At 39.4% G+C, this 26,658-nt stretch overlaps 1 protein-coding gene and 1 long non-coding RNA gene across 5 annotated transcripts in view; one reads left to right on the top strand and one right to left on the bottom strand.

Annotated features, from left to right (window-relative positions):
- The window catches only part of LOC140526449 (uncharacterized), a 150,275-nt gene extending 134,752 nt beyond the window's left edge, over positions 1-15,523 (bottom strand). The window contains exons 1-2 of the long non-coding RNA XR_011974374.1: positions 15,297-15,523; positions 780-908 (exon numbers count right to left, since the gene is read on the bottom strand). This is a non-coding gene — a long non-coding RNA (uncharacterized lncRNA). The remainder of the gene's footprint in view (positions 1-779; positions 909-15,296) is intronic.
- Positions 15,524-15,575: 52 nt separating this feature from the next.
- The window catches only part of HMGN3 (high mobility group nucleosomal binding domain 3), a 76,169-nt gene continuing 65,086 nt past the window's right edge, over positions 15,576-26,658 (top strand). For 3 of the 4 annotated variants that reach the window (XM_072642661.1, XM_072642659.1, XM_072642658.1), the window contains exon 1: positions 15,576-15,824. In XM_072642661.1, coding sequence (XP_072498762.1) covers positions 15,810-15,824 — 15 coding nt within the window. In that variant the 5' untranslated portion in view covers positions 15,576-15,809. The remainder of the gene's footprint in view (positions 15,825-26,658) is intronic. The other variant, XM_072642660.1, reaches the window with a different exon arrangement.

The following is a 26,658-nucleotide window of genomic DNA, read 5'->3' as shown; positions in this document are numbered from 1 at the left end:
AGTGGAAAAGAGGTAACTATCAGAAATCTTCCTAATTCCATTAATACTAGTGTCTCTCTGCTTTCTTTCTAAGATTATCTCTAATTCCTCCTGTTTATATCTTGTTTGTACATAGTTGTTTGCATTGTTGTCTCTCCCATTAGATTGTGAACTCCTTGAGGGAAGGGACTGGTTGGGCTTTTTTTCCCCTTCTTTCAATGTTTCCCCAAAGCTTAGTGCAATACATTTAGTGCAATGGCACTTAAAGGTACTTAATAGATGCTTATTGGTTTGGAATGGGAGAAAGTGAGTAAGCTTTAGTATATAATGACAGAGGAGAATAGACAGGTGAGATCAGTTGAGTCATTCAGTTGAGTCTGTTGATACAGATCACAATTCCTCTAGCACCTTAGTAGATAGCTTTCTTGAGTGGTGATGGGGGAAAAATGATCTAGGGGTCAGTCTTCTGGTGATAATTCTCTCCATATTTAGGTAATTAATAATAATATTTATGTAGATCTTTAATTTACAAAACACCACAAATATTATCTCATTTCCCCCCATAACAACTATAGGAGGGAGGGATGTCTTCAGACAAAATACATATACCATATTTGAAGACTTTCCAATTTTGTAGGACCTGTTAGAATAGCCAAAATAGCTGTCACAAAGTCCATACACTTTTATCAGAACACCTCAGGCTTTCACTGAAAATCTATTTACTTTTATTTCATACCAATAAGGATCACTGAATAATAGATCTAGTGTTACAAAGGATTTCAGAAGGCATCTAGTCCTACCTTCTCATTTTATACTTGAGGAAACTGGAAGTATAACAAGGAAGTTATACGATTTGCCCAATGGTTTGAACTCTAGTTCTCTGGCTCCCAAGGCAGTGTTCTTTTCACTATATCCAGGTTATCTGTTTTCTAAGGGAAGGGAGGAAAAGAAAAAAAAAGAATTAAGTATTATTTATTAATATTATTTATCATTATGTGCCAGGAACTGTGTTAAGCGCTTTACAAATATTATCTCATTTGATCCTTATAACAACTCTAAGAAGATAATGCTATGACCCTCATTTTACATTTGAGGAAACTGAAGAAACCAGCAGTTAAGTGATTGGCCCAAGGTCACACAGTTAGTATCTGAGATTGGATTTTAACTCAGGTCTAGCAGATTCCAGGCTCATTACTCTATCCACTGAGCTACTAAGTTGTCTCTAAGACCACACTAGGCTAGAACGAACAGATTTTGGAAGACCAGAAAGGCTGCTACAACAGATCTTGCTGAAAGCAAAGGAGAAGCAAGAAAACCTAAACGAACAGCTATAAGAATTTAAAAAGCACAGTTATCTGGGACCACTTAATACAGGGACAAAAAGCCCTGCAGACCTCAGAACTCCTGAAGGCATTACTGTATTCCAGCACAAAATATTTCATATTCATAATGATGATCCTGAGCCAGCAAAAAAAGTTAAATTATGTTCTAGATATTCTAAAAAGGCATAGGAATATCTTTGAGAAAATAATAATAGCTCACATTTATATTGCACTTTCTTTGGCAAAGCACTTTGCATATTAGCTATCTCATTTGATTCTCACAACAACCCTATAAGTCAGTATAACATGTTTTATAATCTTCCTTTTCAGAAGAGGACACTGCAGCTTAGAGAGGTAAGAATGATTTGCTCATGGTTAAGTGTTGCAGCAGATAGAATTCTGGGCCTAGAGTCAAGAAGACCTGAATTCTAATCCAGTCTCCTACACTTACTAGCTTTGTGACCCTGGGCAAGTCACATACTGGGCAAGTCACTTAACCCTGATTTGACTTGTTTCCTCATCTGTAGAATGATCTAGAGAACAAAATGGCAAACCATTCCAGTATCCGCCAAGAAAACCTCAAATAGGGTCACAAAAAGTCAGACACAACTGAACAACAACAATAAAAATTATGTGTGTTTATATACATATGCTCATATATGTATGCATGTTTATACATAAACATGTTCATATACACACTTGTGTAAGCATATGTATATTTTTGGCCAATGTCCTTTTTCTCATGTCATTTGGACTTTTACAGCTATGATTTATAACTTGCAAAGATGTCACAAGCCCATGATGGATGATGGATGTGTGTATAAATTACATGTGGCTTTTGGGATCACAGCCAGTTGACTGAGAGTTTTCCATTGCAGATTAAAGAGTGAGAACCTTGGGCTAAAACTCAAGCCTGACCAGGGAAACTTATTTTTATTGCCTCTATTACTTCTCACCTGCCTTCCTGAGAACTAGGACTGCTCTTAACAGAGCTAAATTTTTAATAACCCACAAGGGCAGAATAAGGTTTTCCTGCATAACTCATATTCCCTCTCCCCCAAACTTAGATTTGGGAGCCTCCAAGAAGAAAAGGAAAATGGAGTCTCCTGCCCAGGCCAGCTGTGTAAGCTCTAACAGGCAGCGGTAGGAAGGGAAGGAGGTTGGTCTGACTTTCATCGATTGGGTGGAGTTTTGGTTACCAGTGGACTTGGAGAGCCTGCTATTAAAATAGAGTTGGTAGCTGGAAGACAGCTGATGTGAAGTGAGGGGCAAGGCTTGGTGGTCAGGGAGAGGCAGAAATGAGACCTGAGTGACCAGGATTGCCAAACTCTGTGTCCAGAGATGCAGTCCCTGCAGTCCAGGGGTTAGAAATGGGGCTAGAAAATACAGGTGGGGAAAGTTCTGGGGCCCTGAAACTCCTTCTAGCCTTGACCTTTAGCACCTTGGATCCTGCTGCTGTGTCGCTCAACCACTTCACTCATCCTGGGTGCCCCTCCTTTAGCTCCTTCCTATCCAAAACCAGTTCACTGACCTGGCAGCCATGGGTGACTGGGCCAGGGTTGTACAGAGACTGGTGCTGGCTTATCTGGAAAGGCTAACCCATGTGAGAATGGCCAAGGGAGAGTTTCAAAGAGCAGACTAATCACTTCCTAGGAGGTTAGACAGAGGCAGTAGCAGAGGCAACCATTGCACAGCACAAGAGTTGAGACTGGAAGAGCAAGAAGCAGCTGGGGGGTCTGAGAAGAGAATGCAGGAGAGAGAGATTGGAAGGAATCTGCAAGAGAGTTATGGGTTGATTAAAGGCCCTTATAGAAAGGGTGTCATTTATGCAAGTATGAGAAGGAAACGGAACAAAATGAAACACAGGCAATATTCCTGGCCAATATCTCGGATAGGTTCCTGGGCCCCTACGTAGCTGATTTATAGACTGGCTTTAAAAAAACAATCCAAGGGGAAAAAGTCCTAAAGAAGTTGCAGCAAATGCAGGCTTCAATACAAAATTTGACATTCTCCTTTCTTCCTTCCTTTCTTCTTTTCATTCCTTCTCTATTTCCTTCCTTCTTTTCCTTCCTTCCTTCATTTCTTTCCCTGTTTTCCTTCCTTCCCTCATAAGGCCTAGGCACTGGACTATGGACAAACATGACCTTGAAGGATAATTAAGTTTAAAAAGAGCTTATCATGAGACTAGTTAACTCAGATTATCCCAGGAATATTACTTGATGAAATCTGTGGAGAGAGAACAAATAAACCTGAAATGGAACAGATGTGTGGCTGTTTCTATGGTCATCTTTTAAAAAATTAAATGTTTTATTAAAAACTTCATATTGAGCATCAGCGTAGTACAGTGGAAAGATCACAGGATTTTAGAGTCGGAGGACGAGTATAACCTTGGGGATGACACATGAGCTTTCTGGGCATATTTCCTCATCTATAAAATGAAGGAATTGGACTCTCGACGATCTTTAACGTCCCACTGGGCTCTAAATCTGTGATTCAATGTAGTAACGATTCATATTTTAATTAATTTCAAAGCATAAAGTAAAATAACTTTTCAGTAATTCCCTTTAGTTCTTTGGTGATTTATCTTCATCAGCAACCAGTTCACTGTGCTTGATTCTGCCATCACAGTATCTGTTGAATTGAGTGAAAAATAGAAATGGTACTTGAAAAGATGAATTTGGAAAGAGTGCCTGGATCTAAGCAAGTACATATAGAAATCTATAATGTCAGTCACATCATTTTAAATTACATGGATTGATCTTGAAGTTATGTTTAAGAGGGGAAGATTCAAAAGAATGCAAAGGAGTCTAGATAATATTACCAAAATAAGATGACAAAAAAGACTGTCGCTGATAGCCCACATGCCTTTAGGAAAAGCCCAAGACCTTTAGGAATATAGTTGATAAACATATTAAGTGTATTCTTTATGAGAAAGAAATTCACAAGCTCTCACAAACTGTTATACTGGGCAAAATTTTCACAGTCACAGTTGGCTGATAGGCATAGAGAAATTGCTGTGTGCTTTGTTTTGATTTTAAAAAAAACGTATTTGACTCAGTTAAGCAAAATTCTGCCTTAAAGGACCTCTTTAAGCTGACCTTCATCTTTCTAAGATCAATACAACATTCCATAACAGATGTAGCCATGGAGCTACCTCCAATCAACTAACTACTACTGCCAAGCTGGAAATAAATGTCTGCTGAAGGTGTTCACCAGTATCATGGAGATTATCCTTTCATGGGATTCCTTTTGTGTTTGGACTCCACGAGGTTGCCACTGAGGTCCCTTCCAATTCTAAAATTGTATGATTCTGCACACAGCAAAAATTAAATGTGGCCCATTTCCTTCAAAGGTCTTTACAATTTAGTTCAAGACAAGAGTAACAAAAAGACAATTTAATAACCTCTCATGATCCAGTGCACAGCTAGTTCAGTCAGTACACAGCTGGTTCAGACTAATAAGTTCTATAGGTGCAGCTGGCTGCTATATCAGGAAGGGAGATAGCAGTTGATATTGGGGCAGGCTGTGTCCTTGGGGTGGGGAAAAACTCTCTGGGATAGAATTTTGAGGCTAAGGAGAAATGTGGCTTTTAAAGAGAAATGTGGTTTTAGAATTGGGGCCCAAGCACATGCACCCAAGCACCCCATCATTGAGAAGGTTTACATTTAGGATTTCTTATTCTTCCATGTTTTAGACAAGTATATTTGACCCAGAGGAGGATCAGGCAGTTGGTACAGCCCTAGCTCATAACCCACATCATTATGCAGAATTGGTGACATGTCAGAGTTCAACAAAGATAAACACTTATGTCTTTTCCTTCAGTCAAACCAGTTTCCTTACTATCCTAAGGTTATGCCACGTTCATACCTACCTCAGTGTCTTTACTTGTTATTCCCTTGTCTGCAAAGTTCCCTCCTTTCTACCTCTCCACAACTTTTCTATTCTTCCAAGTCCAGCTTAAGACCTATCGTCTCTATGAACTTAATGATCTCTCTTTTCTCTTGACACTGTGAATATTTAAATACATACTATTTTGTATTGTTAACTAGTTGTTTCATGAATATCTTTTCTTCCCAACTAGATTGTATGTTCCTTGAAGGCCAAACTGGTGTCTTATATTTCTTTTCTACCACTAGAAGCCTCTGGTACAGTGTCACTAAAGACTTCTTGGGAGCCCAGCACAGAGCGAGCACAGTCCAGCATGGAGCGCAGCAATGTGAAGCGCAGCCCTGGTGAGATAGGGACAGGACCCAGAACAGGCTCCAGGGAGCCACCAGCAGCAGAAGTTCCCAGATATCTCAACCCACAAATGCCAGAGACAGCTTCAAAAGCCAATGGGAGGGTTCCTTCACTGAGGAGAGGGGAGTGCAGTCTGGACCATACGCAGCAGTCATTGCAGAAGCAGCTTCCATTTTTTTGAGCCCTCTGCCTAGATTCCCCATGGGGGAATTGAGCCCCTGGGAGAACTGAGCAGCTGATCTCAATCTTAACCCTGAGCTCAGCCCTGGGATGAGGAGGACTGCTGATGTTGTGGAGCTGGAGGCAGTTGTGGTGAGGGAATTCTAATTGCAGATTCTGGAGAGAAAAATTTTTGGTTGCTCCCAGACCAACCAAGTGTGCAGGCCAGAAGAGAAGTAAAGTCCTCTCCCTTGATTGTGCCACCTTGGAAGAACTGAGAACTTACAGGTCCCTAGAGTATACCCTCCTCTTGACAAAGGACACAAAAGTCAAGTAACTGGCTGGGAAAATGTCCAAAAAAGGGAGAAAAAATAAGACTATAGAAGGTTACTTTCTTGGTGAACAGGTATTTTCTTCCATCCTTTAGGATGAAGTAGAACAATGCATATCGTCAGAGGAAGTCAAGGCATCCAAAACTTCCAAAATAAATATGTAATGATCTCAGGCCATGGAAGAGCTCAAAAGGGATTTTGAAAATCAAATAAGAGGGGTGGAGGAAAAATTGAGAAGAGAAGTGAAAGCAATGCAAGAAAATCATGAAAAGTGAGTCAACAGCTTGCTAAAGGAGACCCCAAAAATGCTGAAGAAAATAACACCTTTAAAAATAGGCTAACTCAATGAGGAGAAGAATGCTTTACAGAACAGAATTAACCAAATGGAAAAGGAGGTTCAAAAGCTCACTGAAGAAAATAGTTCTTTAAAAATTAGAATGGAGCAGATGGAAGCTAATGAATTTATGAGAAACCAAGAAATTACAAAACAAAACCAAAAGAATGAAAAAATAGAAGATAATGTGAAATATCTCATTGGAAAAACAACTGAACTGGAAAATAGATCCAGAAGATACAATTTTAAAATTATGGGACTACCTGAAAGCCATGATAAAAAAAAAAAGAGCCTAGACATCATCTTTCAAGAAATTATCAGGAAAACTGCCCTGATATTCTAGAACCAGAGGGCAAAATAAATATTGAAAGAATCTACCAATCACCTCCTGAAAGAGATCTGAAAAGCAAAACTCCTAGGAATACTGTAGCCAAATTCCAAAGTTCTCAGGTCAAGGAGAAAATATTGCAAGCAGCTGGAAAGAAACATTTTGAGTACTGTGGAGATATAAGCTGCCACAGCATCTGGCAGCTTATACATGAAGGGAATGAAGGGCTTGGAATAGGATATTCCAGAAGTCAAAGAAACTAGGATTAAAACCAAGAATCACCTACCCAGCAAAACTGAATATAATACTTCAGGGGCAAAAATGGTCATTCAATGAAATAGAGGACTTTCAAGCATTCTTGATGAAAAGACCAGAAGTGAATGGAAAATTTGACTTTCAAACACAAGAATCAAGAGAAGCATGAAAAGGTAAAAAGGAAAGAGAAATCACAAAGGACTTTCTAAAGCTGAAGTGTTTACATTTCTACATGGAAAGAAAATATTTGTAACTCTTGAGAATTTTCTCAGTATTTGGGTAGTTGGAGGGATTGTACACATACACACATATCTATATATGGACAGAGAGTGCAGGGTTAGTTGAATAAGCAGGGATGATATCTAAAAAAATAAAATTAAGGAGTGAGAGAGGAATATATTGGGAGGAGAAAGGGAGAAATGGAATGGGGCAAATTATCACTCATAGAAGAAGCAAGAAAAAGCTTTTTCAATGGGGAGAAAAGGGAGGAGGTAAGAGGGAAAAAGTGAAACTTACTTTCTTCACATCTGGCTTAAGGAGGGAATAACCTGCTCACTCAATTTGATATGAAAATCTATCTTATACTACAGGAAAATAGTGGAGAAGGGGACAAGTGGGGTGAGGAGGATGATAGAAGGGAGGGCAAATGGGAGAAGGGAGTAATTAGAAATAAACACTTTAGGGGAGGGACAAGGTCAAAAGAGAGAACAGAATAAATGGGAGGCAGGATAGGATGGAGGGAACATGACTATTATGGAAGTCTTTCGCAAAACTACACATATATAACCTATATTGAATTGCTTGCCTTCTCAGTGGGGATGGGTGGGGAGGGAGGAAGGCAGAGAAGTTGGAATTCAAATAATGTTGAGAATTGTTTTTGTGTACAACTGGGAAATAAGAAATACAGGTAATGGGGTATAGAAATCTACGTTGCCCTACAAGAAAAGAGAGAAGATGGGGATAAGGGAAGGGAGGGGTGTGAAAGAGAGAAGAGCATATTGAGGGAAGGGGTAATCAGAATGCAAGGCATTACGGGGTTGGGGGAGGGGAGAGATGGGGAGAAAATTTGGAACTCAAAATTTTGTGGAAATGAATGTTGAAAGCTAAAAATAAATAAGCATTTAAAAAAAAGACAGTTGACAGATCAAATACATATCTGTTTTGTATGTACTTTTGTATGTACCTGTATATATTCATTCTGTCTCCTCTGTTGGAATATAATCTTCTTGAGAATAGGCACAGTTTCACTTTTGTCTATGTAACTTTCTACAATAGTATTTGGCACATAGGAGATCTGTTTAGCAAATGTTTATTGACTAAACTGATACAAACACACACACACACACACACACACACACTCACACAAAAATAAATAAATATAAATACAAATAAACATTGGATTCACTTTGCACATGCCCAGGTCACCTAAAATGGGGTTCCTATGTGGGAGATGCCAGGGACCTGCTTCTAGAAGATGATACCCATACCATGTGGATCAGAGTAGCCTCCATGTTAGGTGATCTTTGCATATGTGAAGCAAAATTCCACACAGTAATCAGTAAAACGAAGAGAAGATACAGGACAGAGATTATGCTGAGTAGTTACTGTTAATCAAAGTTTCCTAGAGGAGTAGGCCTCTGTTTAAGGCTACCTATAATCCCAAGAATCAGCAAGCAACATTTACTTCCAAGGAGATGCACACATACTTGAATACACAGTGAATACTTTTGCATTTAGGGAATCATGCTCTGTGGATATTGTGGGATGTATTAACAATGTCCTCTGACACACCATGGTACTGGGAACCTCTCTTGGACTTGCCAATTCCCCCTTGCTGATCTGTTAACAATCTTTCTCTTTCTACTTGCACCTTGGTCAGGCTAAGTGAAATAGGTTTTTGCACACTGTGCAGATTCCCCTGGATTTGAAGTTCTTTGGGAATGGAAAGATAAGGATTTCCAACCATCCAGCACATATTCTTTATAGCGGTGTTCGTGAAACACTATTCTGCTTTCATTCCAACACCAGCATTTAAATAGGTATGTGTATGAATTGATACACAATAAAGTGAGGAGAAACAGGAGAACAATGTACAGAATGGAGAAGGGTTAAGGAAGATTATAATCATTTACACAGTATCTATCATGCGCCAGGCATTAAATTAAGTGTTTTAAAAATATTATCTCATTTAATAAGAATAATGATGACATATCTCTAAAGAAGAAAAATATCTCTAAACAACTGAAGAACTTGGATCAATACAATGATCAGTAGCCACCCCCGAAGAATGATGATGAAACACTTTGGGGCAGAAAGATAATGTGCTAGAGGTGCAGAATGACACATTTTTAGATACAACCAAATATGTGTATGTTTTGCTTTTCTATGCTTATTTGTCATAAGAGAGATCTTTATGTGGGGGCAGCTACAGTGGAGGGAGAGAATAATGATAGTATTAAAAAAAAGAAGAAAAAGGAGCATCAATGAAACATTGCAAACATACACAGAAGAGAGCAGAGGGAAGTTCAGAAGAGGTCACACAGACAAGTAAGGCAATGTGAATACTGTTGTCTGGTTGTCTTCAGTGGTGTCTGACTCTTCGTGACCCCATTTGGGATTTTCTTGGCAAAGCTGCTAGAAGGGTTTGCCATTTCCTTCTGCAGCTCATTTTAGAGATGAGCAAACTGAGACAAACAGGATTAAGTGACCAGGGTCACACAGATAGGAAGTATCTGAGGAAACATTTGAACTCAGGAAAAGAAGTCTCCCTGACTCCAATTCTAGAACTCTATCCATGTGCCATCTAGCTGCCCCAGTGTGGGTAGCATGCCATTAAATTTAATAGTACTTATGAATTGGTAGAGATACGGATTAAGTGATGGGCTTGAAAGACCAGTGATCAAATCCATGCTCAGACATTTACCAGTTGTATGACTCTGGTTAAGTCACTTAACTACTGTCTGCCTCAGTTTCCCCATCTGCAAAATAGAGATAATAAGAGCACCTACTTCTGAGGATAGATGAGATAATATCTTTAAAATGCTTCACAAACTTTAAAGTATAAAAATATTAGTTATCATTATTATACTTTATTACTAAGGGACTAGACAATGAGTACTTAGTCCTTATAAGCATGTACAGTGAGGACTATCTTATAAAATTCACCATGTGAACTCTGGAATATGTGCAAACATCCACTAATAATTTCTTCTTTCCTTTCTATGTGGTGAAGAAAAGGATTGTTGATTGACTATTAAGTTGGAACTGAGTATACATTCAAAAAACATTAACCCACCAAAACAAACTCTGTCTCATTTTAAGAATAAATATATAAATATACAAATAAATATATTCAAGTTAGCCCTTCTGTAGTTAGGGATTAGATGTGACCCTGCAACAGAAATTTCTCCCTTGACCCTGCTTTCGGTAGTTTGGATAAGCCTCTCATGCTTCTTTATATATCTTTTTTTTTTATGTCCAAGGGAGCTCCTTGAATTAGATCTTTCCATTTCAAGCTAGGCATAGGACATAGCCCTTTATAAAAGTCTCACACTGTTTTATTATTATGGTGTGGAGGAAACCCTGTGTTCTCTAAAGCTACCCAAGTGGCCTGCAAGTTCTGGCTCATCCTAACAGCTGAGAAAGGCTTCTAGTTTGGGTCCTGATGACTGACTGTGTAACTAACCTATCTCATAACACTTGTATTACCTACCTAACAGAATTGTTGGGAATTTTGTTTAACCTTCAAGTACCATGTAAACATGAAGTCGTATTATATTGTTAATAATACAATATAGTGTGAAATCATGACATGTAATTATTAATTATATAATTACATATAATTATATACTTCCATAATTCAAGGATCTGCAATTTTGTTGATGTAGGTACTTCTCTCCACTAACACACATTACAACCTCACACTTCCTCCATCCCTTATAATTTAGTAGACAGTCTTGGATCATTTCTCTAGCTAAAAATAATTCAGCACCCTGTTAAGACTTCCTGAGCTTTGCTAGGCTATCCTTGGAAAGTAGGCAAGGCACTTTATAAAGAGGCTCATACTCTCAGTCTTTCCATCTTGGTAGAACCCACCTGCACTGCATTCATGTAGCTCTTTCAAGATGAATAAATAAATGAATAAATAAGATCAGCTCCACCCAAGTTGAAGTACTGGAGATAATTATATATAATTGGGGTAATCAGGGGAACCCCTCATTCTCTCCCATCTGCTCTGGCTACTCTCCATGGAGCATTTCTGATGATTCGCCCTTTCCAGTGGGCCCCTGATCACAATTTATATAGACCTTTGAGGTTTGCAAAGGACTTTACAAATATCATCTCATTTTACCTTCACTTCACACCTGGGAAGCAGATATTATTATTCTCATTTTACAGTTGAGGAAACTGAGGCGGCCAGAATTTAAATGATTTGCCCAGGGTCACAGAAAATATCTGAGATCACATGTGAACTCAGGTTTTACTGATCCAATTTCAATTTTCTCTCCACCCTGATAAAAGGATACGCACAATCAGAGGTTCTAAAAGTTGGCCCTAATGTGTCTATCTCCTCCCCTCCTCTACATTGTGGGAGGAGTACTACATCAAAGAAGATAGCCTGCTGAGGTAAGAAGAATAGCCCAATCAGTAGATTTTTAAAAAATGATTTAACTCTCTTTAAATTTTTCTCTCCCCATCTGCCTACTGTGTTGGGACTCTATGAGGCTCACACGCTGGTTTTCATGTGGGAGAGTATGGGTGGGGTTTCTTCTTCCTCTTCTCACTCATTTCTCCCCCTCCCAAGCTGGCAACATAGCTATGTTGAATACTTAGCCATGGCATTGAGCAGATGTGTTGGCTAGGTGAGCCTGAAACTGGATATCAAAGCCCTGGCTGTACCTTCTGCTTTGTGTTTCTTTCCTAGAGTGCAGAACACTAAACAGAAATCCTGAGATGTGTTGTTCTAGTCTTGGCAGTTCCTTCACAGATTTGAGAAGTCTGCAGTTGTTGAAAAGTCTATATGACTGGAAGCATGAGGCACTTCCTGCAACTACTACAAGGCTTCTCAGAAGATGGCCACTACTAGGGCAATGAGTCCAAGCACGCGCTGGATTGCTAGAAGATAAGGACCTTGAGGAAGTTGTTCAAATGGTACAAAACTGAGGTGAAGGTGAAATGGTTGATCAGCAATCCCACAAAATATTTCATATTTTGATGTTTTTAAGTGTCAGCTTCTTAGGAAAGTATAGAAGTTTGGGCTTAGGATCACTTAATTGACTTGTATTTATTAATCACTTACAGAGCAACTAGGGGCAGCTAGGTGGTGTAGTGGATAGAGCACCAGTGCAGGAGTCAGGAGGACCTGAGTTCATATCTCACCTCAGACACTTGACACTCACTAGCTGTGTGACCCTGGGCAAGTCACTTAACCCCAATTGCCTCATCCTGAGTCATCTCCAGCCATCTTCATGAATATCTGGTCTCTGGATTCAGATGGCTCTAGAGGAGGGGTGAGGGTGGCAACCTGCACTGCCCTCCCTCACTCAAAACAAAGTCAAGTGCAAGTCATGTCATTATTTCTCTGATAGCATAGTGTTCTTCGGCAATGAAGGACGAACACACAGAGCAACTAGGTGCCTCAATGAATGGATAGTCTTCCAGGGCTGGAGTCAGGAAGAGTCATCTTCCTGAGTTCAAACTTGGCTTCAGACACTTAGTAGCTGTGTGACCCTATCACTTAACCCTGTCTGCCTCAGTTTCCTCATCTGCAAAATGAGCTGGAGAAGGAAATCGCAAATCACTCCAGTATCTCTGTCAAGAAAACCCCAAATGAGGTTACAAAGAGTCAAACATGACTGAAATGACTAAATAACAAAATGTGAAAAGGATAGGACTAAATATTAAGGATACAAAGAATGACAAAAGCATGATCTTTGTCCTCAAGGTACTCACATTCTAGTGGGTGAGATACATGAAAACAGCTAATATAAAACACATATGTCGTATTTTCAGGAAACCACACTTTTCTATTTTCCAAGGGCTATGACATACATGTGCCATCTTTGTCAATACCACGCTTTAAGTATTTCTTTTGTGTGGTTGCAATAAATAATTGTCCTATACCTTTCTGAAAAAGACTGTTAAATCCATTTGGATTTGGATTTGGGGAGGAGGGCAGTGCATGGGCATTGAGGTACTATGAAGAACTAAATATAACGAGTCAAAGAAGTTAAGACTTCCTCAGAATGAATCTAGAGCTTAAATCCTAGCGGGAGAGGAAGCCCAGCACCACTTCTGAGTCAATGTGTCTTGTCTAAAGCATGAGTTTAGCATTTGTGCTCAAGCATAACTTAACAGGGAGTTACTCCTCTTGTTTACGATGTCTTTAAATTGTAAAACCCCTATGATAAATTTAACTTTTTGGAAAGGAAAGAAATTGAAACCCCACTTTCTGAAAAGAAGTCTTTTCCAGTCCTAAATCTTAGCACCTTCCCTCTGTTGATTATTTCTTACACATTCTGTATATATCGTTTATAAATTGTTGCCTCCCATTAGACTGTAAGGCCCTTAAGAGCAGGGTCTGTTTTTTGTTTTTCCTTGTATTTCTAGTGCTCAGTACAGTGCCTAGCACATAGTAGGCATTTAATGCTTGCTGACTTGCTGACTTGAAATTAGCATTGCTAAAAGTCTTTGTTGCCTCACTGAAAATTTTGTGTGTGCATTCATGATGTCCCCTGACAAGATATAAATTGAAGTAGCCTTAGAGCATATTGTTCCCTCTGGTTAGGTGACATGTGGAGTATTATGTTTAGTGATGGGTACTAGTGGTAATAAGTCAGTTAATAATCATTTATATGCCACTAATGATGTGCTGCATTTGAGGAAGGACGTTGATCAACCAGAGAACGTGAAAGGGAGGGCAATTAGAATGGCTGAGCCTTGGGTACATGTCATAAAAGGATCCAATGAAGGAATTGAAGGTGTTTATCCTGGAAATGAGGAGGATATGAGAGCTATTTTCAAGCATTTGAAAGTCTGTGATGTGGCAATTAGCCTTGTTCTGTTTGGCCCCAGGGGCAGAACCAGAAACAACAGTTAGAAATTGCAAAAAAAAAAAAAAAAGGTGAATTTAGGTTGGACATAAGGAAAATTTTAACAATTAAAGCCAATTCCAAAGAGGAATAGGCTGCCTGGGTTAGCAGTGGATTCCTTCTTCACTGCGATATTTCAGGCAAAAGCTGGACATCTTAGTCTTTTGAAGGAGGTATTCCTGTTCAAGTATGTCTTGGATTATTAGATGATCCTTGATGTCCTTTACAACTCAGCTTCTGTAACTCCACATTCATTGATTGATAATTGACCAAGAGTTCATATGTACCCAAGTCTGATTTTTAAAAGGAGGTTCCTAACTAGGAGGTTGGAGAGTTGGGGACATGGTGGAATTTCCCACGTTTTTCAAAAAGTGAACATTGTTAAGGTCATTAGCACTCTTCCTTATTCTGCCTCTAACTGTAGTATGGATCCCTTTTATTCTCACATAGAATCTTAAAGCTGAAAGGGACCAGAGAGATTATCTAGTCATCCCTTCAGGGAATAAACAAGAGACTTGGCTCTGTGGTGCAATGGAAAGAGACCTGGATTTGGAGTTAGAAGACCTGTGAATTAATCTCAGTTCTCTTTACACTTAGATAAGTCACTTAACCACTTTTTAATCACTTCAAATTCTCACTTCAGAGTCCTGGGCTTTGGATTGGAGAGTTATTCACTCACTATAACTAGTTGAACCCAGACGTACTGCACTACTCCCCTGCCATCTTCATGCTCTGCCGTGCCAAGACCACGAGATCGTGCCTTTTTCTCTGCCCTCCCCCCCCCAACTCCCATCCCCTTCTAATTCAGACTAAAAACTGTAATAGATTAACGCTACCCCAAACACACCTTCCTAGCTACCACTCTCCTTTATGTGCAGTCTTCACCAGTTAGAATATTAAGTTTAAGGGGGCAGATACTTTGCTTATATCTGTATTCCCAGTATTTAGCACAGTGCTCGGCACATAAAAAGCTCTTAATAAATGGTTTTTTTTATTTGTTTTGTCTATGTGTAAATTGAGATTGGGTTCTAAATGATCTCTCAGGCCCCCTTCCAGGTCTCGATCCTAGGAGACTTCTTCAAGGTCACAGACCTAGCCAATGGCAGGGTAAGGTTTCCATCACAGATCTATCGAACCTCTCTCAAGTGGCTGGATCTTAATAATTGCGGCCGAATTGCCTACGGGGATGGGGGCTGCAGAGACTTGTTGCCTGCCCCTTGGATGTTTACATTCTAAAACCTCCGTCTCCATACTTACTCTCTACTCCTCCCCATCATGGCCACAGCCTCTCCAGGCTGTCGAAACCCGGGGAAGCTGGCATCTGCATAGTGAAACTCCTCGCTCCGTACGGGGCCACAAGTTGAACCGGGCATGCTCTGTAGCCGGGCCAGGCGTTGGGTAGCAAGTAGACGGCCCCAGCCTTCGCCTAGACTGGAGAGTACAACAGCCCCGAGCTCTCCGCGGAGGTGGGCGTTCCCCGTCCTGAAATTTAGAACGCGGCGGTAGCCAATGGGAGCGAGGGGCTGGCTGGCTTGTAGCCTTATTGGAGGTGTTGCGAGTGTGAGGGTGTGCTGGTGACTGGGGGTGGGGGGCGGGGGGGAGCTGCGGTCGGTCGGTGTGGGTCACCCGAGAGTCCCCGGTGCTGGTTGCCGCCGCCTGCGAGTGCCCTGCGCTTGTGCAGCCGCCGCCGCCGCCGCCGCAGCAGTAGTAGCAGCAGCACCTCCTCCAGCTCCATTGCTTTACTTTTTTGCAGCCCAAACAGGGGACATCATGCCGAAGAGAAAGGTAAGCCTTGCAGCCCGGGGATGATTCCCTTAGGCTCTTTTTAGAGCTTGGCAATGGGCTCCCGAATCCCAGCGCTGAAATGAACGTCTGTGTAGCTACACATTGCGCTGTTGCCAGCGCGCGTGACTGCAACAGCCCGAGATTGTGGGGTTCACATTTGTGCCTCTTGCCTGTTGCAGATCTCCATCCTTCTGCTCCGTCCCCCCTTTCCCTGCTGTCTCTTCCCCTCCCAGCTTCTCGGCGGGATCGACACTTTCTCTGCACCTTGGGGGAGGAGGGCTCCCTGGTTCTTTTCCCACCCCGACAGCCCTAAACCTATGGAGAGATCTCTTACCATCTTTCCTCCCTTCCCAACTCCCCTCCTTTGCAAACTGCCAGCTTGTGGTTGGTATGGATGGGGGGGCGGGGAGGGAGAAGTCGAGGGGAGAAACAAATGCAAACAAAAAAATAAAAAGCGAGACCCAGATGTGGGGGACGGGAGGGAGGGAAGGATTAAGTCCCTCCAGATGTGCAGTATCTTGCTGGCCTCCCTGCGCCCCCAGCCGCCTGCTCTGGGCGCGGGGTTGGCTCCCAGATTCGAAGTGGGGGAAAGCCATGTTTAAAAATCATCTGCGCCCTCCTCCTCCTCCTCCTCCTCCTCCTCCTCCTCCTCCTCCTCCTCCTCCTCCTCCTTCTCTTCTTCCTCCTCCTCCTCCTCCTTCTCTTCTTCCTCCTCCTCCTTCTCCTCCTCCTCCTCCTCCTCCTCCTCCTCCTCCTCCTCCTCCTCCTCCTCCTCCTCCTCCTCCTCCTCCTCCTCCTCCTCCTCCTCCTCCTCCTCCTCCTCCTCCTCCTCCTCCTCCTCCTCCTCCTCCTCCTCGCCTCTTGTGTGACAGACCCGTATGTATCCACTCTGGTGCGTGTCAGACTGGGCCCGGGCCCTCGGGGAGAGGGAGACGCTCTCCCAGTCTGGCTGCAGAAGCAGCAGAGTTAACATGGAAGGCTGGACCGTGCGGTCCCTGCAGCCCAGCATCTGGGGCTGGAGCCCGACACTTGGAGTAGGGAAGAGAAGGTGCCTGCAAGCTCTCTTTCCCGCCCTCAATTTCGCGCTCTCCTTCTCTAGTTGAAATTGAAGCTTTTTTTCTTCCCTCCTCTCCCCCCACTCCCCCCTTGGTTCATCAGTTCTTTCTTCCCACCTCTGCTTAGGTACTTTACTGTCTGGTTCCCTTTGCGCCCTCCCTTCCAGGCACCACCATACTTTACTTTTCTCTGTTAAGCATTTCCCCCTGTGGGGCCCAGGCTGCTGCTGCAGTCCCATGTGAGGGCAGGGAAGCTGCCTTGGAAAACGTGCGTGCGAGTGAGACTGAGAGACAGCTGGATGAGGACAGCTCAGGTGCCGCTCTGCACTAAAATGGAAACAAAGTTAAACATTAGAGCCTGCTTTGGGTATTGAATCATTTTTGTGTGCGTGCGTATATATGTATATGATGTATATATACAAAATTATTCTTATACTTTTTTGTATATACATGTGCATATATGTATACATATGTGTAAATGCACACAGTGAAATCTCAAGTCCCATCCCTGGTACGTGTGTGTGAGACTCTGGACAAGTCACTTAACCTCTTCTTGTTCTAGGCAAGCTCTCTTGTAGGGAAGGTGCTGATCTAAACTGGTAGACAGTTTCCTCATCTGGCTGTTTCCAAATGAAATGAAATCACAGATTCAGTCTCTTCTCTCTCTCATCTATCATGTTTATCATTTTGAGGTCTATTAACTGAGAAACATTGGAATTCATTATCAAATGAGGGTCAAATTTTTAGCAAGAAGTGACCTTTTGTCTAGAAGTGTGAAACTAGCCTTATGTCACCTACAGTTGGGCTCCTAAGTGAGGCTGGTACCGACTTAAAATGTAATTGAGAAATGTTTAAAAAAATAAATAAAAATACAACAAAACACAGATAATATTAATATATGGTTTTCTAAGTCAGTGTGCCCCTTGCAGGGATCCCTGTATACAGTTTAATGGCTCAGTTTCTATTTGAGTTTGACAACACCTATCTATCTAGACCAGCACTTTTGTTTAGTAGATGAGGAAACCGAGGCCCAGAGAGATTAAACAGTTTGCTCTTTATACAACGTTATACAGGCAGTGAGTAGCCAAGATGAGATTTGAACCCAGGTCCTCTGGTTACAAAGTCAGCATTTATTCCATTTCACCAGAGCCCTCCCAAATATATAGTTTTTAAATGATACAAAAATTTTCCTCTTATTAAAAAGCTCCAGTGACTCCCTGTTGCCTCTAGGTCTAGGATAAAAGATAGACCCCTCTGTTTTGTATTTAAAGTTCACAGTTTTGCTGCAGCCTTCCTTTCCAGGTCTGTCACACAGTAAGACCCTCTTAGACATCCCAGGCTCCAACCAACTGACCTGTTTCTCAACTTTGACATTCTATCTCAGTTAAGCCAACAAGAATTTATTGAGGGCTTGCTATATTCCAGACACTATGTCACGGAATATATATCCTAATGTAGGAAATAACATGTTAACAGAGATAATAAAAAAAAAGAGACAGTTAGATACATACTATTGTAGATTTCAGAGGGGAAGACACAAGAGATCCAAGGGGATCCAAGGGCCTCCTGTGCAACGTGGGATTTGAGGTGTCTTGAAGGAATTCAGCCAGGGAACCTAAATGGTGGAGGTGAGAGGGTGTAGCATTCCAGGTCTGTAGGACAAAGGCATAGGGATTAGAGTTGTTTTGTATGTGAGGAACTTTGCTGGTTTGCAGAATGTGTATAAGGGAGTAAAGTGACTGGAAAGGTAGTAAGGAGCTTTAAATGCCAGGCCAGAGGATTTTGTATTTGTTCCTGGAGTCACTGGAGCTCATTAAACCATCCCTGTTTCTATGGTTTTGTCCCCATGCCTGGCACACGCTCCCTCCTTTCCTCCACCAGCTAGAATCCCTAACTTGCTTTAGAGCTCAGCTCAAAGCACTGTCTTCTACACTATTTTCTGATTACTCTAGTGGAGCAAGAACTTTCAGCCTCCCTTACTACTGAGGTGTTTACCTTAAGACTTAGAAAATCTCCTTTACTGCTTCTCATTGCCTTGGGCTTCTTTAATTCAGCAAGTTATGTGCCCACTGTATGCTGGGCAGTTTGCTAAATTCGGAGACAAAAATGAATATGGCCTCTGCCCTCGAGGAACTTAACACTCTAATGGAGAGGTATGTATGTGGAGAATACAATATATACGTTAGAATAACAAGGAAAGTTGAAGCGAGTAAGAGTACAAGCTACTGGGTTGACCTGGATAGGCTTCACAAAAGAGTTGGTACCTAAGAGTCTCAGAGGAAGAAAAGGAATATTGAGAGGCAGAGATAAAGAAGGGTAGTGTTGTTTTTTTTAAACCAAGTTTCTCATTAGAGTATATGTCTGTTTTTCCATGAGGTCTTCACCTTGTAGGAGAGCATGTGGTACAGCAGAAGGAACCATAGATTTAGAGTCAGAAGACCTGGATTCAGATTCTGCTTTTGCTCGTTGTTGTGTCATTGATACTTCATGCCTCTGTTTGGGATTTTCTTGGCAAGGGTAGTGGTTTCCAAGCATAAAGAATGACTTCATGGTGGAAGGGGCAATCAGAATGCATGCTGTCTTGGGGGAGGGAGAGGGGAGAGATGGGGAAAAAATTGGGAACTCAGAATCTTGTGGAAGTGAATGTTGAAAACTAAAAATTAATTAATAAAAACAAAAGGTATTTTATATTCCAATAAAAAAAGAGAATGGCTTCTTTGAATGGACAGAGGAAGGAGGTTTAGGGAATGGCAGTAGCAAAGATTGAGTGGGACATAACATTTCTAGGAGGGAATGGTATGAAATAAAACTAGCGTATAGGCACTGGTGAAAACTTTTGAGTGAGTTAGTTATGTGCTAATTTAGGAATACTTATTTTGGCAAATGTGTGGAAGATGGATTAAAGGAGATTATAAAGAGAGAGAGCTAGTGTGACTTGCGTAGAAAAATGGGTAGAGACTTGGGTTCAATGATATAAATACTTATTAGTCATGTGACCCTGGGAATATCACGTGGCCTCTCTTTGTCTCATCTTCCGCAGTTGTGCAAAGGTGAGGTGGTGATAGTGTGGATTGGATGGGCTCTAAAGTGCCTTTTGGCTTTAAATCTATAATCCTAAAGTGATGAGGGCTTGAAATAGGGCAGTGCTGTATGAGTGAAGAAAGTGGGATAAATATGTTGTGTAGATAAAATCAACAAAACCTGTCAACTGGTTGGAAGTGGAATGTGTGTGAGAGAGAGAAAAGTCAAGAATGATTCTAAGGTTACCAACCTGGAGGATGAGAGGGTGATGATACCCTCAACAGAAGAGCACAGGCTTAAGGGGTATTAATTATGAGTTTCATTTTGATCATGTTTGTCTGAGTTGGCTACAACACAATCAGGAAGAAACGTCCAACAGCAATAATGCATGACTAGAGTTGGGGGCTAAGATTAGGTTTGGTTACTTAGATTTGTGAGTTCATTTGTTTAAAGGTGACTTGAACTCATGGGAGCTAAAGATGTTTCCAGAAAAGCTTGTTTAGGAATAAAAGAGAAGAGGGCTCAGAATAGAGCTCTGGGGGAGACCTGTGCTAAAGGGCAGCACCAGATGATTTATAGAAGGAGAAATCAGATGGATAATAGGAGAAGCAAAAAGAGAGTGGTGTTATAGAAAAACCAAGATAAAAAAGCATCCAGAAGAAGGGGATGGGGATGATCAGGAGTTTCGCTTGATGAAGACTGAGAAAGGCATGTCTGATTTAGCAGTTAAGAGGTTGTTGGTAATTTCACAGTGAATATTATCAGTTGAATTTGAGAATTGTAAGGGAGATTGCAAGGGATTGAAGGGTATGGATGATGAAGACAAGAAAGCTAGAGTAAGTGATGAGTTTGGATGTAAAAGAGAAGAGGGGTATAGCATGATAGATTGATGGGATAGTGGAATCAAATAAAGGGTCTTTCCATGTTTGTTTTTTTGTGAATAGAATAGATCTGAGCGTGTTCGTAGGCAAGAGCCATTCATTTGTTTGGGAGAGTTCAGATGAGAAAGCAAGTTCCTAGAGGACAGGGGATCAATGTAGAAAGACTGGCAGTGACAAGGAGGAAGGGCTCCTTTTCTTTCCAGTCAGTAAAGTAGGAATGGATGGGCGGTGGTAGGTTAGAGGAATTGTGACATGGAGTGGGGAAAAGAACTGGTCATTCATGGAAAATGACCCATTTTCTCAGTAAGATAGGCAGGAATAGCAACTGGGAGGCAGGGAGTAGAGGAAGCCTTAGGGGTTTGAAGGGATAAGGGAAAGTTTGGAAGGGATAGAATCATTGAAGAATCCGTGTTGCCACAAATCAGTCGCCATTTGCAGTTAGATCATAGGATCATAAAGATCCAGAAAGGACCCCAGAAGTCATACATATAGTCTAACTTTCTCATTTCTTCCAGATGATGAAACTGAGACCCAGGGAGATTAAAGTGACTTTCCCCAAGTCACTAAGTGTCAAAGGTGGGATTTGAACCCAGGTTCTTAGATTTAGTGTCTGTGGTGGAACTAATCAATATCATGGTAGACATTGTGAGCAATTTTTGGATAGTAGGTTGGGGAAGGAGAGGTTGTGGGCTCTTAAGATTTATGGTTACAAGAAAACACAGAGATCACCTTATTATAGGATCATAGAGTGGTTGTCTAATCCAAGCTCCTACCTCCCCTTTCATTTTTAAATCAACAAACTTTTCTTAAGCACCAGGAGCTTGTGCTAGGTATTTGGGTGAGGCATGAAGCCCACTTAAGATGTTTTAAACATCCAGTCTCCAGCTCTCTCATTTTATAGGTAAGGATAATATGTAATATCAGATGTGACAAAGTATATGACAAAACTCAGTTTTAAACAAGCTTTCTGATTCCATATTCAGCTTTATTTTATAGATGATGACACTGGGCCCCAGAGTGATTGTGACTTTTTAAAATTCAAACAGGTAGTAAGTAAGTAGCTAAACCAACATTCTCTGACTCAGACGCTAGGGTTCTTGGCCCTACAATTTAAGGTTTTCCTTCTTTCAGAAAAGCAAGAAGTGACACTAGGAATCTAAATTCTACAAGCATGTATCAAATGTGGTTCTTGTGCCCAAACCTTGTGCAGGGCATCATGGAGAGAATAGAAGTAGAGAGGTGTTCCTAGTCTTAAACTGCCTATAGTATCATTCAAGATTTAAGACTTATAGTTAACAGTATGGGGCAATGCATGGTTGTGTTCAGATGTGTGCCATAGTTTAAATACTTACAGTAGAATAGGAAAAGGAGGTAGGACTTAAGTCAGACCTTGGAGGTAGGGTAAGATCTGGATAAGCCAAGAGAATCAAGAGCACTTTCCTTGGTATGGCATTTAAAAACATCTTTTTTTGGAAAAGGTGATGAATCAGAGTCAGTGGTGCACATGGGTTATAGGGAAAATCAACAAACCTCCCTATGCCTTAGTTAGCTTGACACTGTTAAATGGAAAGGACTAGACTAGTTGATCACTTTTAAAAATCAATTTTATTTATTTTATTTTTATAGATTTTTATTAGATTTTATAGATTTTTATTAGATACATTTTGTTTTTACATTGTCTAGAGATTTTTCTCTATATCCTTTCTTCCTCCCCTTCTAGAGATCATCTCTGATAACAAAAAATATACCTTTTTTTGCCATTTTGAAGCTGACAGATATCCATAAACATGAATATTGTAAAGAACAGAGAGGATTGTTTGTGAAACTATGAATCTCTATTATGTATACCTTGTTTTTTAAAAGAGCATTAATTAATTCAGTTCGTTAGTTTAAAAATTGTGCTGCTTGTCTGTGACTCCCTCTGACCTTCCTTCTGTTATTTTATGTACATTTTAAAAATACTGCAATGATTCTTTTCCTTCTTTTGTCATCACTGCCTCCAGTCCCCCAAATGGCCCAAATTCCTGTCCTTCGATCTTAAAAGAAAAATTTTTTCTTGTAACAAATGAGCATAGCCAAACAAAAAAAAAAAATAAAATCCATGTATTGACCATGTCTGAACATGTATGTCACCGTTTACATTTCTAGTTGATCTCCTTGAGAAATTAGGTTGCATGTTTGATCATTGGTCTTCTCTAATCATAATTAGCCATTGCATTGATCAGAAGTCCTCTTTTTCAAGGTTACTTTTCTTTAAAATTTTTATAATCATTGCATAAATTGTTCTCCTGACTTCTCTTTTAATTAATTCGTATAAGTCTTCCCAGCTTTCTCTGAATTTATTTTTTACAGCTAAATATTTCAATATATTCATGTCAAAATTTGTTCAGTCATTTCCCCAGTTGATAAACACCTCCTTAGTTTCCAGTGGTTTGCTCCAAGTACTAGTATAAATATTCTTGCATCTATGGATCTTGTTTTTATTTTTAGTTTGATCTCTTTGGGATATATGCCTAGTATTGGTATTGTTAAATCAAAGGATGTGCATGGTTTAGTGATTTTGTAGGGTGTAGTTCCAAATTACTTTTTAGAATGGTATCAATTCACAGATCCAAAAGTAATTCATTAGGGTACTTGAACTCCTGACCCACCCTCCACCCTCTCCCCAACAAATATCATTTCCCTTTCGTGTTATTTTTGCCAGTCTGATGGGTGCAAGGTGGAACTAGTTTCTTTAATTTGAATTTCTCTAATTATTTCTGATTTGGAGTGTTTGTTCCTGTGGTTGTTGTGGTAACTTGTATTTCTTGCCTTGAGAACTGCTTGTTCATAACTTGTCTACTGGGGAATAGCCTTATATCCATACATATATATGCATATATATATTTATATATTTGAATATATATCTATATATCTTAGATATCAGACCTTTATGAGAGAAACTTTTTGCAAAGATTTTTTCCCGTAAAACTCTTTACCCTCCAATTTTAATTGCATTGATTTTGTTTGTGCAGAAACTTTTCAATTTTATGTCATCAAAATTATGTTTTATTTCCTGTGATCCTCTCTATGCCTTTGTTTGCTCAAGAACTCTTCCCCGTGCATAGTTATTAAAGAGATCTTCCCTGCTCCTTTTAAAAAATGATATAACTTTTATAATCTAGGTCATATCCATTTCAAGCATATTGTGGTATTTGGTATGAAATTTTGATCTAATCCTAATTTTTGCCAGTTTGCTTTCCTGTTTTCCCAATTGTTGTTGGGTCATTTTAGACATGTTCTACTCTTTGTGATCCCATTTAGGATTTTCTTGGCAAAGATACTGGATTGGTTTGTGATTTCCTTCTCTAGCTCATTTTACAGATGAGAAAACTGAGGCAAACAGTTAAGTGACTTGTCCAGTATCGCATAGCTAGTGTCTGAGACGCTTGAACTCTGGAAGATAAGTCTTCCTGCCTGTAGATCCCACACTCTTATGTACTGCTCCAACCAGCTGCCCCGTTTTCTCACTAGTTTTTGTCAAATAGTGAGTTCTTATCTCAGGATCTGTGCTGTTATGTTTGTTAATTTCTGCAATTTGTATAACTAATATATTCCACTGATGCATCCTCTCTGTTTTTAACCAATATTAAATCATTTGGATGATTACTATTTTATAGTATAGTTTGATTTTAGGTCCTCCTAAACCCCCTTCTTTCATACATTTTTCATTAAATCTTTTATGATTTTTGACCTTCTGTGTCTCCGGATGAATTTTGTTGTTGTTTTTTAGACTTCTAAAATAATCCTTTGCCAGTTTGATTGTCACAGCCCTGAATAAATGAATTATCTTAGGTAGTATTATCATTTTTGTTATATTGGCATGGCCCAACCATGAGTGATTAATATCTCTTGATTATTCTGTCTGCATATATTTCTGTTAAGAGTGTTATATATTCATAGAGTTTCTGTTTGTTTCTTGTTAAATGGACTCGTAAATATGTAATACATTATCTGATTATTTTGAGTACAACTCCTTTTTCTATCCCTGTCCTTTTGGGTTTTGTTGGTAATATATAGAAAAGTCAATGATTTACGTAGGTTTGTTTTTTATTCTGCTTCTTTGCTGGCATTATTTATTTCAATTAATTTTTAGTTCAATCTTCAGGGTTTACCTAGTAGCCTATCATGTCATCTTCAAAAAGAAATGGTTTTATTTGTTTTCCCTGTGCTTTTTCCTTTTTATTATTATTTTTATTGTCATTATCATATTGCAGCTGGTATTTCTGGCACTACATTAAATAATAGTGTTGATAATGGACATTATTATTTTACCCCTGTTCTTACTGGAAAGTCCCATAAGTTTCTCCATAGAATGATGGCTCCTGATTATAGACAAATTCTATTTACTATAATGAGGGAAAGTCTGTTTATTTCTATGCTTTCTATTTTAATAGAAATGGGCATTGTATTTTTTTAAAAAAGTTTTCTACATCTGTTGATATGGTTATGTAATTTTTAGATTTTATTATTAATATGAATATTATATTTATAATTGTCTTAATATTTAGCCAATCCTATACTCCTGGCATAGATCCAATCTCATCATAATATATACTTTTTAATATGTTACTGTAGCCTCTTTGCTAATATTTTATTGACTTTTGCAATAGTATTCATCAGAAATACTGGTTTTAAATTTAATTCCTCTGCTTTCTCTCACCCTTGTTTAGTTATTGAGATCATATTTTTGTCATGGAAGGATCTGGGTACAGTCATTCCCTAATTTTCCTATGTTTGCAAACAATTTTAAGTAATATTGAATTAATTGTTGAATGTTTCATAGAATTCATTTGTCAATCCATGCCAAACTTTTTTTTTCCTTTGGGAGTTCATATATTGTTCAGTTTCATTTTTTGAGAATGAGCTACTTAAAATTCTCTATTTCTTCTATTAATTTGAGTATTTTATATTTTTGTAAACATCCATTCACCTTATTTAGGTTATGAATTTGGTTTGTATATAACTGGACAAAGTATTTTCCAATAATTTCCTCTCTTGTCTTTCCATTTGTTATGAGTTGTTTCTAAAAATTTTTTAATCAGGCAGTTTGATTTTATTTTCTCTTTTTTTAACTATAGTTTTTCTGTTTAAAAAAAAATAGCTCCTGGTTTTATTCATCAGTTTGGTTTTTTTTTTTGCTTTCAATTTTGTTAGTGGCCTTTTTTCTCCCAGAATTTGTATTTTGGTGTGTAGTAGAAGTTTCTTAATTTGTTGCTTTTCTAGCTTTTTGTAGTTGCATGCCAAATTCATTGACCTGTTCGTTTTCTCTTTTGTTGATGAGAGGTTTTAGAGACATAAATTTTGTCCTTAGAGACATAAATTTTGTCCTTAGAACTGCTTCGTCAGCATCCCAAAAGTTTTATTAGTATGCTGTGTTGTTATTTTATCATTTTCTTTGATGAAATTATCTATTGTTTCTATGATTTGTTCTTTAATTGTTTTGGATTAAATTTTTTACTTACCGTTGCTTTTTACTTTTTTACATTTACTTACCATTTAAGTTTGAATTTTATCTTTTATTAATGATCTATCTTTTATTAATGATCATATCTAACATTGGGGCTAGCATAGGATATGTTTAATAATTCTTTTTTTATGTCCAAACACACTGTCGATATGCACACATGTAACATAACCACATACATATTGGTGTAAAGACATATATATGTAGGTATGTCAATATTCCTTTCTATTTACATTCAGTAATTGCCAGAGATAGATCATATCTACTTTTTCTAAAGTTTTACTCAAGTTCTGAACGTCTTTCTTATTTATTTTTAATTAGATTTAGATAAATTGAAAAGAGGCATGTAGAGGTCCCCAATTATTATAATT

Source organism: Notamacropus eugenii, chromosome 2 (genome assembly GCF_028372415.1).
Source record: "Notamacropus eugenii isolate mMacEug1 chromosome 2, mMacEug1.pri_v2, whole genome shotgun sequence".
NCBI lineage: Eukaryota > Metazoa > Chordata > Mammalia > Diprotodontia > Macropodidae > Notamacropus > Notamacropus eugenii.
This window is presented reverse-complemented; position numbering and strand designations above follow the sequence as displayed.